At 42.3% G+C, this 11,261-nt stretch overlaps 1 protein-coding gene across 2 annotated transcripts; it reads left to right on the top strand.

The window, feature by feature from the left end:
* The first annotated feature begins 9,357 nt into the window (after positions 1–9,357).
* On the top strand, positions 9,358–11,008 carry LOC115112631 (cytochrome c oxidase assembly factor 3 homolog, mitochondrial-like). Of its 2 annotated transcripts, XM_065012618.1 has the most exons (3): positions 9,358–9,616; positions 10,191–10,332; positions 10,982–11,008. In XM_065012618.1, exons 1-2 carry the CDS (start codon positions 9,418–9,420, stop codon positions 10,283–10,285), a joined length of 294 nt encoding a protein of 97 aa, XP_064868690.1. In that variant the 5' UTR covers positions 9,358–9,417; the 3' UTR covers positions 10,286–10,332; positions 10,982–11,008. The 2 variants fall into 2 exon arrangements, with proteins under 2 accessions (XP_064868690.1, XP_029495524.1); XM_029639664.2 differs by having other exon boundaries at positions 10,191–11,008.
* The last annotated feature ends 253 nt before the right edge of the window (positions 11,009–11,261 follow it).

Below are 11,261 nucleotides of genomic sequence, written 5' to 3'. Positions count from 1 at the left end.
TGAACTAGTGACATTATCATGGACAGCTCTTTACCATGAACTAGTGACATGATCCTGGACAGCTCTTTGTCATGAACTAGTGACATTATCATGGACAGCTCTTTACCATGAACTAGTGACATGATCCTGGACAGCTCTTTGCCATGAACTAGTGACATTATCATGGACAGCTCTTTGCCATGAACTAGTGACATTATCCTGGACAGCTCTTTGCCATGAACTAGTGACATTATCATGGACAGCTCTTTACCATGAACTAGTGACATGATCCTGGACAGCTCTTTGCCATGAACTAGTGACATGATCCTGGACAGCTCTTTGCCATGAACTAGTGACATGATCCTGGACAGCTCTTTACCATGAACTAGTGACATGATCCTGGACAGCTCTTTACCATGAACTAGTGACATTATCATGGTCAGCTCTTTACCATGAACCAGTGACATTATCATGGACATCTCTTTACCATGAACTAGTGACATTATCATGGACAGCTCTTTACCATGAACTAGTGACATTATCATGGACAGCTCTTTGCCATGAACTAGTGACATGATCCTGGACAGCTCTTTACCATGAACTAGTGACATTATCATGGACAGCTCTTTACCATGGTGGGTGTGTCTCGTATATACATGCACACTAAAGTGTTTTATGGCTTATAGTCAAGTACAGAGACAAACAGTTGGCTTGCTACTTAAAAAAAATATATATTTAGTATATAGAACAATTGCTTTTTATAGGAGGTGGGGACTGGGGAGGGTGGCTACAGCGTTGACAGTTGGCTATTTTGATCAGGGGGAGATATCGATCATGCATGTGTCTGTTTTTAAATGGGATTTCTCACACATGGCATGCAGCTTAATTAATGTCAAGCCTACTGCCTAAATTAAGACATAACCTACAGTAGCCTTACCTTGCTTAACTTTGTCTCTCCAGCCTGACACTAGCCAGTTCGCATCAGTTGCAGCAAATACTCGTAGCCGGTTTCTTTGAGATCCTCAAGCGAAATTGCTCGCTACAGCTGACGTTATCAATAGTCTACTACTGTCACAGAGCGAATAAATAGTCTACACTGTCTAGCCAAATATATTAAACTGATGTGTCTATCGACTTTATTATTTCCAAAAAAAATGCACTCATAATTTAAGAAAGGATAAATACAGGTAAACAAAAACCAAAAAGAACTACGTGTTCATGCAGCGCGCGACACTCCGTAGTTACCTATTTAATCGCCGCCGGTAACCTAACCCCAGGAAATATGCCAAGTGTAGGACCGGACCGATTCATAAGAAAAGTAATATGTTCCACAGCCGCAGTACGTATGGAGCGCTAGCACGCCTACCGGTCCAACCTCTGACTGGCAGCGGGCAGGACACAGCGCGGTAGAAGACGATGCATAAATCATGAAAATGGGAGGCTCTAATGTCTAAAACGATCATAATAATTATTCAAGAGGAGACAAGGTCGATGTCATTCAAATCTTTAGTCCATTCCCCCAAGGCCAAAGCATTTGACATTTGATGTAAGGCAATTATGCTATAAAAATGTGAGGTCTGCAGGCGACTCATTCAGGAGACTGCAGATTTTGTAGGTCTATTCTCTTGGGGGGAAGAAAGGTCAACAGATTGATCATGTCTGGTTTAGAGGATCAATACAACATTACTTAATGAATACTCTTGTCTTAAAAAAAACGTGCATACTGCTATGCGAAATGTACATTTTATTCAAATTATTATTTTATTGTAATTTCAAATGTGATCTGTAGCCTTGGTGTAAACTGGTGCATGTATCGTCATACAATGTCTCTGTGCTGCAGCCTACTATATCACAGTAGGAAGGCTGAGGCTAAAGGACCGCAGTGAGAAATTCCCCCGCCAGGTGTGTGCCATGCCCAGGGCTGCTGGTTTCAGTGTGTGGGGTTTTTACAGAATCTTTGTCACAAATGGCACCCTATTCTCGACATAGTGCACTTATTTTGACCAGAGCTCTATGTAGTGCACCGTAAAGGGTATAGGGAGAATGGCATTTGGGAAGCATCCAGAGAGGGGCAGGAGGAGAGATTAATGAGGGTTAAGTTTGATATGAAGCGATCAGCAGAGTCATGTAGAGCTGAAGCAGTGTTATGCCAGAGAGAGAGTTCTGGCCCTTGGATCCACTGTTAATCCACTGATACAACATCACCTCTCTTTGACAGCATCCCAAATGCCACCCTCTTCCCTATTTAGTGCACTGCTTTTGACCAGAGCTTAATGAGCCTTGGTCAAAAGTAGTGCACTAAATAGGGAAGAGGGTGCTATTGGGAATTAACATTCATTCTCTCTCTCTGCCAAAGCAAAGCCTCCCTCACACACAGCACCTCCCCTGCACACATCACACTCACACACAGGCCGAATACCGCACACACCTTCCTTCCCTCAGGTGCTTCAGGCAGCTGCAATCCGTCACACCACTCTGCTCTGCACTCAGACGTTGTGCAGACTCCTGGAGGATCATGGGGTGGAGATGATTTTTTCTCTATTCCCATGAGCTCTCCATAGCAGATATACCATCTGCTACTGGAGTTGGGGTAGGCAGGCATATTCTCAGGCTGTAAGGTAAGCACAACAACAATTTGACATGCAGTTCATTTTCCATTAAAGGGGCGATCAGCAGTAGCTACATGATATGTACCCATTGATTCTTGAAGAATATAATTTAGAAATGCTTCATGAGATTAGTTGAAACATTTATTGTTCTTACTGCTGATTGCAACTTTAAAGAATTTCCAGTACTTTAGTTTTAGGCCTAATTGTGTTTGTATCGTGCAAGGGAAGGCCAACTAAGCCTTGAACAAACTGATATTAATGAAGTAAGTAGAGATACCAGTAAATATTATTTTCACACATTCAAAGTGGGTACAATTATTTTATTTCCATCTCATAAGAAAACAGCAAGCAGGAAAACCAGTGCATTACTGTGAACTAGACTGAGTTGTAGCCTATAGGTGTGAGCATATGATAAAGGGCAAGCATGTTTGACATGTCAATGCACAGCAGGGGGAGGTTGATTAGGCCTAGTTATGAATCTCATACACTGCATCAACAACATCATGGGAAAAAAATTGCAGCATAGCAGCCAGTTGCTAGGGAGAAGCAAAGGGCAGGGCCCTAAAGAGCCAACTTGCTTATTTGGCAAGTGAGCCAAAAAAATACATTCCCCAATGACTTTCTTACCACTGCAGTTTCCATGGTGACCATATGGGGAGTAATGGAGCTGTAGTTTGGATGGGTTAGGGGTATCCTATACCATCAGGAATGCACTCAGGTCTGACCTGTTGCATCATTTTCGGAAACATTCCCATGCACAGGGTAAGAAAAAAACAGCATGCGCACGTCTGAATCCACCACACACAACTCTACCTGAAGTTTTGAGAGCGCGCTACATCTGCATGGAGACGAAGAGACGTGGGAAAAACGCAGAAGTTGGGGAAGTAGCTAGCAGCTCACTGACTGACTGGAAATGTATTGGATTGAATAGTAAGTAATAGGAGATTTTAATAATTTAGCTATAAAGTAACTTGTTAAAATGTTAACAGAATTGTAGGGCATTTGCTTAAGCATCTGCCATCACGATTGGACCGTTCCACCTGTCCTGTTTACCTACTGACAAGCATTTTGGTGATGAACAAGCCAACGAGCAACATTTATCATACCCGCTGTATTTCTGTATTTTGAAAGTGTTATCGTGAAAACCTGATTGCTGACATGCAAAACATGTTGGGAGTAGGCAGGGTGGTTGGTCCACATTTAAGGAGAACGTCTAGCAACCCAAATGTTGCATGTTTAAATCTCATCAATCTCATGCTAATTTGCAACAATACTGAACAATATAAACGCAACATGTAAAGTGTTGGTCCCATGTTTCATGGGCTGAAATAAAAGATCCCAGAAATTGTTTATAAGCACAAAAAGCTTATTTCTCACAAATGTTGTGCACAAATTTGTTTACATCCCTGTTAGTGAGCATTTCTCATTTGCCAAGATAATCCATCCACTTGACTGCTGTGGAATATCAAGAAGCTGATTGAACAGCATGATCAATACACAGGTGCACCTTGTGCTGGGGGACAATAAAAGGCCACTCTAAAATGTGCAGTTTTGTCACACAACACAATGCCACAGATGTCTCAAGTTTACAGGAAGCATGCAATTGGCATGCGGACTGCTGGAATGTCCACCAAAGCTGTTGCCAGATAATTGAATGGTAATTTCTCTACCATAAGCTGACTCCAACATCGTTTTAGAGAATTTGTCAGTACGTCCAACTGGCCTCACAACCGCAGACTATGTGTAACCACGCAGCCCAGGAATTCCACATCTGGCTTCTTTACCTGCAGGATGGTCTGATGAAACTGTGGGTTTGCACAACCAAATCATTTCTACACAACCAAATAATTTCTACACAAACTGTCAGAAACCGTCTCTGAGAAGCTCACCTGCGTGCCCGTCATCCTCACCAGGGTTTTGACCTGCCTGCAGTTTGGCGTCATAACTGACTTCAGTGGGATAATGCTCACCTTCGATGGCCACTGGCACACTGGAGAGGTGTGCTCCTCACGGATGAATCCCAGTTTCAACTGTACTAGGATGGCAGACACGGTGTATGGCGTCATGTGGGTAAGTGATTTGCTGATGTCAACATTGTGAACAGAGTGCCCCACGGTGGCGGTGGGGTTATGGTATGGGCAACGAACACAATTGCATTTAATCGATGGCAATTTGAATGCATAGAGATACCATGAGATCGGAGGCCCATTGTCAACATTAGCCACCTAGCTAACGTTAGCCACAAAATTCGGAAACATATACGTTTTGCAAATTCGTAACATATTGAATGAATTGCAATTCGTAACTTCATGCAAATTGTAATTCGTAACATATCATACGAAATGTATGATGGACATCCATAAATTAATACATACCATACAAAACGTAACATATCATCTATTGAAGTGTCCCGGATTTAAGTTTACCCTCTTATGTCTGAGTCCAGGTTGGTAACATTTTATGTCAGGAGTCTTTGTCCACATAATGTGCAGCAGGGAAAGACATGCAACTGAGAACCTCACCAAGGCTGAACACATGTGTGAGGTGAGGAAGAGGATTGACCTTAAATATCAGTGTTACTGTAATTTAATTATTCCAATATGTTTTCATTAATTGAATTCCCTTCATCTATTTTATGAGAATTTGTAAGATTCTTGTTTGCATAAAATAGACGAAGACCAGTCTTATCAATAATAGGTAACATCATTTATTCTCAGATGCGCTGAGCCGGCTTCATGGCAGAGCGTACAGGTCGCAGTGGTGGGTAGTATATGGGGCTTTGGTGACAAAACAAATGGCACTGTAATAGAGTATTGGAGGCTATTTTGTAAATGACATCGCCGAAGTCGAGGATCGGTAGGATGGTCTGTTTTACGAGGGTATGTTTGGCGGCATGAGTGAAGGATGCTTTGTTGCGAAATAGGAAACCGATTCTAGATTTAATTTTGGATTGGAGATGTTTCATGTGAGTCTGACTTGGGGTAGTAGCTGTTAAGAAATCTTTTGGACCTAGACTTGACGCTCCGGTACCACTTGCTGTGCGGTAGCAGAGATAACAGTCTATGATTAGGATTGGAGTCTTTGGCAATTTTTAGGATCTTTCTCTGACACCGCCTGGTAAAGAGGTCCTGGATGGCAGGAAGCTTGGCCCCAGTGATGTACTGGATCGTGTGGTCGGAGGCCGAGCAGTTGCCATACCACGCTGTGATGCAACCAGTCAGGATGCTCTCGATGGTGATGCTGTAGAACTTTTTGAGGATCTGAGGACCCATGACACATTTTTTCAGTCTCCTGAGGGGGAATAGGTTTTGTCATGGACTCTTTATGACTGTCCTGGTGTGCTTGGACTATGATGTTGCCTGTAATCCATGGCTTCTGGTTGGGGTATGTACGTACAGTCATTTTTGGTACGACATCATCGATGCACTTATTGATGAAACCAGTGACTGATGTGGTGTACTTCTGGAAACCTGGAACAGATTCCAGTCTGTGCTAGCAAAACAGTCCTGTAGCTTGGCATCTGCTTCATCTGACCACTTTTTTATTGACAGAGTCCCTGGTGCTTCCTGCTTTAGTTTTTGTTTGTGAACAGGAATCAGGAGGATATAATTATTTTGAGATTTGCCAAATGGAGGGTGAGGGAGAGCTTTGTCTGCATCTCTGTGTGTGGAGTAAAGGTGGTCTAGAGTTTTTTCCCCCTCTGGTTGCACATTTAACATGAAGGTAGAAATAAGGTAAAACGGATTTGTTTCCCTGCATTAATATTCCCGGCCATTAGGAGCACCGCCTCTGGATGAGCGTTTTCCTGTTTGGTTATGGCCGTATACAGCTCTTTGAGTGTCGTCTTTGTGCCAGCATCGGTTTGTGGTGGTAAATAGACAGCTACGAAGAATGTAGATGGAAAAACTCTCTTGGTAAATGGAGTCGTCTCCAGCTTATCATGAGATACTCTACCTCAAGTGAAGACTTCTTAGATATCGTGCACCAGCTGTTGTTTACAAATATACTTAGACCGCCACCCCTTGTCTTACCATAGGCTACTGTTCTATCCTGCAGATACAGTGTATAAACCACCAGATGTATGTTATTAATGTCATCGTTCAGCCACGACTCTGTGAAACATAAGATATGACATATTTTCATGTCCTGTTGGTAGGATATACTGTACATGCTTGTAGTTCATCTTTTTTATTATTCAATGATTGTACGTACGTTGGCTAATAGGGCTGACGGTAAAGTCAAATTACCCAGTCACCACCGGATCCTAACAAGGCACCCCGACCTTCGTCCTCGATATGTCCGTTTCTTTCTCCTGCGAATGACTGGAATGACGGGGATGAGGGCCTTGTCGGATGTCTGGAGTAAATCGCTCTCGTCCGACTCGTTAAAGTAAAACTCGTCTTTCAATTTGAAGTGAGCAATCGCTGTCCTGATTTCTAGAAGCTCTTTTCGGTCATAAGAGAAGATGGCAGAAACATTATGTTCAAAATAAGTTACAGATAATGTGGAAAAACACACACAATAGCCCAATTGGTTTGGAGACTGTAAAACAGCAGCCATTCTCTCTGGCGCCATGTCTAACAGTACATTCACAACCAATTTCACAACATTAAGTGTGTGCCCTCAGGCCCCTACTCTACTACCACATATCTAGAATGCAAAATACGTGTATGTGTGTGTAGTGCATATTTTATTGTATGTTTGTATGCACGTGTCTGTGCTTACGTTTGTGTTGCTTCACAGTCCACTGTTCCATAAGATGTATTTTTATCTGTTTTCTAAATATCATTTTACTGCTTGCATGAGTTACTTGATGTGGAATAAAGTTCCATGTAGTCATGGTTCTATGTAGTACTGTGCGCCTCCCATAGTCTGTTCTGGACTTGGGGACAGCGAAGAGACCTCTGGTGTCTTGTGGGGTATGCATGAGTGTCCAAGCTGTGTGCCAGTAGTTAAAACAGACAGCTCGGTGCATTCAACATGTCAATACCTCTCACAAATACAAGTAGTGATGAAGTCAATCTCTCCTCCACTTTGAGCCCGGAGAAATTGACATACATATTATTAATGTTAGCTCTCTGTGTACATCCAAGACCCAGCCGTGCTGCCCTGTTCTGGGCCAATTACAATTTTCCTAAGTCCCTTTCTGTGTGGCACCTGACCAATCGACTGAACAATAATCCAGGTGCGACAAAACTAGAGCCTGTAGGACCTGCCTTGTTGATAGTGCTGTTAAGAATGCAGAGCAACGGTTTATTATGGACAGACTTCTCCCCATCTTAGCTACTGTTGTATGAATATGTTTTGACCATGACTTAATTTCCACATTATTCCTGTTTGGCCCTGTCCGGGGATATTGTCAGATGAGGCCACTGTGTCTCCCGACCCCTCCTGTCTCAGCCTCCAGTATTTATGCTGCAGTAGTTTATGTGTTGGGGGGCCATGGTCAGTCTGTTATATCTGGAGTATTTCTCCTGTCTTATCCAGTGTCCTGTGTGAATTTAAATATTCTCTCCTCTCTTCTCTCTCTCTCTCAGGACCAACTGGCCTGATGACACATTGACTGTGCTGCTGCTCCAGTTTCAACTGTTCTGCCTGTGGCTATGGAATCCTGACCTGTCCCAGACCTGCTTTTTCTTCAACTCTCTAAAGACAGCAGGAGCGGTAGAGATACTCTGAATGATCGGTTATGAAAAGCCAACTGACATTTACATCACTTGCTCTGAGACCTTGAAGTAGTGGTTCCCCTTGCTCTGCAAGGGCCGCGGCTTTTGTGGAGCGATGGGTAACGATGCTTCGTGGGTGACTGTTGTTGATGTGTGCAGCAAATCTGATATTGAAAAAAACATCACGCAGACATAACAGTTCTTTTGAAATATTAAAAATACAAGGGAAACACAGGAAAGCAAATGGCTCCTGCTGAAAAGAGAAGACTGTTGTAGGCTAAAATATTTGGTCAACTTCCAAGAGAGAGAGAGGCTTTTGGCACAAGAGAATCAGCCATCACCAGCAAGTGAGCTGCGCATCATTGGGTGAGATTGTGAAACTGGAAAGCATTTTTAGGACTATATTTCCTACTCATTTTGTAGCCTACAATATTGTATGTCTCCACACAACTAGGTCTAGGCTATTGATGGATTCAAGACAAGGTTGTTTTATTGATCTCAGTTTGTCAGTGTCAAAGTAGCCTGCCATTCTGATCATCTGTGCTGTATTAAAAAATATTATCCCAAAGTCTCCAGTCATGTGAAATGACATAGAATGGTATGAAATTCGTTTATAAAAGGCCACATTCTGTAATTACTGCGTCCAAAACTACACAGTTGACTGCAGTTACTCAACTTTTACTGCAGTTTCAAAACGGCAATCTTTTTTTGTAAGGGCCCCATGTGATCTACTTTTTGTGTGCATGTACTGACATGTAACTGATAGATGCACACACACTACACGTTAATGTTTTTAAATGTATGTAAATTGTAAAGTGTTTTGTCTGTAATGTATTTTTCGTTATGCGTTGGACCCCAGTAAGACTAGCTGTAAGACTTAACGTTAACTTTTCTACGTAGTTACTAGCCATACAGCTTGAGCTTGTTTCTAACGTTACTTGTTCTCGATACACATAGAAAGAAAATGATCATTTTTTAAATGACAAAATTCTAGAACCGTTTTTCATGAAAGACAGTACTTTATATTACCCATGAGATGGGGTAATTGCAACACACATACAGAAATCGCATTTGAAACAGGAACTTTTTTTGCGTCGAACCCGGAAACGTCGGAGGGACCTATTATAGTGTTGCAAAAGCAGACCAGTCTGGTCGTCGGAAAAATGTCTGACCAGAAACCAACGGTGGATCCTGAAGTCCCCTTTGCCAAGAGAATAGATCCAAACAAGGAGGATCTTACCAGGGACGAGTTCTACTTTATCAGACAAGTGGAGCTCGCGCAATGGAAGAAGAAATCGCAGCAACTGAGGGGCCGTAATATTGCAACAGGACTTGGTATCGGAGCCATTGTAATGGGAATTTGTATCCTTGTCAAACAGTCACACAAGGTGAACTAGCTAGTTACGTACGAGATAACGTGCACTATCCGGCATGATATAACAAGCCATGGCAATGTTTTCCATAGTTTAGTCAACCGGACATTCATGTAGGACATTGAAGCTGCAAGTCATTGTAGAAATGTAATGACATATGCACGTTGTAATGGTGAAGCGCAACATGACGTGTTTGCATTGTATTGTAGCAAGCGAGTTAGTTAATTGGCCCTTAAAACCAGAATTTGGGTTTACAGGAGACGTTGAATATAGCGATTATCCTTTAAAATCGAATCGCCATATTCAGCGTTTCCTGAATGTCCAGTTTCTGGTTCACTAATTGGCTAACTAGCTACCTAAATAGCTCTCTGTCACTTTATTGTAGGCTGCTACAGTGAAAGCTGGTGATGAGTGTAAAACTTGTTTGTCATAAATGTATGCTGATGTTGAAAACATTCATCTTTGTGCGTATATACAGTAACTAAGGTCGACTGTAGATCGCATTTCAGCCAGCACATCCCTTGCCTCAATCTGCACATTTGACTTGACTTTGCTTCTCCTAGATGCCTACACGTTTTACTCAGTGAAACAGGAGAAGATCATGGATGAGCTGGATGAGGAGGCCAAGATAAGAGGGGCAAAGACAGGCGCCAACTGACATGGCAATCAGAAAACTTAGCTAAGATGGACTGTGTGGTGTGCCAGGTATTCTATCTACTTTACTGGAATGGACGAAGGGACTAATGCAGAAGCTACACCTTATTCCACTGCTAGCCATTGTCAACTTTCAAAGTGGCAGTATTGGACCTGTTTTGCCCAGGATCTGTAGGTTATGTAATTATGTTGCTGACTTAAGCGTCTTCATTGTGATTAAACATGTGTAACAGGGTTATATTGGTGAATCCCCTTGCTACTTTATTGTTAAGCCAATGGGTTTTGGTTTTAGTTTTGTCTTGCCTCAACATGGCATCTTATTGGCTGGTTTGCGTAGCTTGCTTATGAGGGGGGATGTTCCAGTTAGAATTGTCCCAGTGAACATGCACCAAACCATCGGTAAGTTGTTGGTTGCAAAGCACTGCATGTCAGAAGGGATTTTTATACTCCCAAGTGATGTTTTAAATGTACAATTTATATCAATTTGTTTGTAAATGTTATTGGAACATCACACATAAGATGCAGCGTTTTTTGTTGCATATTTGTTATGCATTTTGTTGTAGAGAATTCCACCAAATACTAGCTAGCAACTTACTGTGTCTGGTGGGGGGGTTCGTATATTTTGTACAGTGGGTCACATACAGAGTTGGATGGTGAGCTGTGCATTGCATGACGTGCAATTTTGTGCTGTTTCTATCAGAATAAAGCTCCATGACTGGTGCTACAAGTTGGAGCTCGTGTCGATGATTGATTGTACACAACGCAAGAAGAGTACTGTTACACATGCTTGTCAATAGGAGGAAAGATCTACTGCTCCCGATTGCCCTACCAATTCAGGATACCTGGGTGGTGTTTACTAAATGGAAGAAAATGGACTGCTTGTAGTTGTTGTAGACTTTTTTTTGTGTAAGAAACGGTCACTTAAAAAAAATCTGTAGTGTGCCCTACATGAACATGACCCTATTCTTCCTTTTCTCCCA

Source organism: Oncorhynchus nerka, linkage group LG28 (assembly GCF_034236695.1).
Source record: "Oncorhynchus nerka isolate Pitt River linkage group LG28, Oner_Uvic_2.0, whole genome shotgun sequence".
Classification (NCBI taxonomy): domain Eukaryota; kingdom Metazoa; phylum Chordata; class Actinopteri; order Salmoniformes; family Salmonidae; genus Oncorhynchus; species Oncorhynchus nerka.
The sequence above is the reverse complement of the archived record's forward strand: the minus strand, read 5'-3'. Positions and strand labels throughout refer to the sequence as shown.

Excerpts from the sequence above, each read along its gene's own strand:
- LOC115112631 (XM_065012618.1), top strand. The coding sequence starts at position 9,418 with ATGTCTGACCAGAAACCAACGGTGGATCCTGAAGTCCCCTTTGCCAAG. Across the intron at positions 9,617-10,190 it reads AGCCATTGTAATGGGAATTT|ATGCCTACACGTTTTACTCA; the intron begins GTATCCTTGTCA and ends TGCTTCTCCTAG.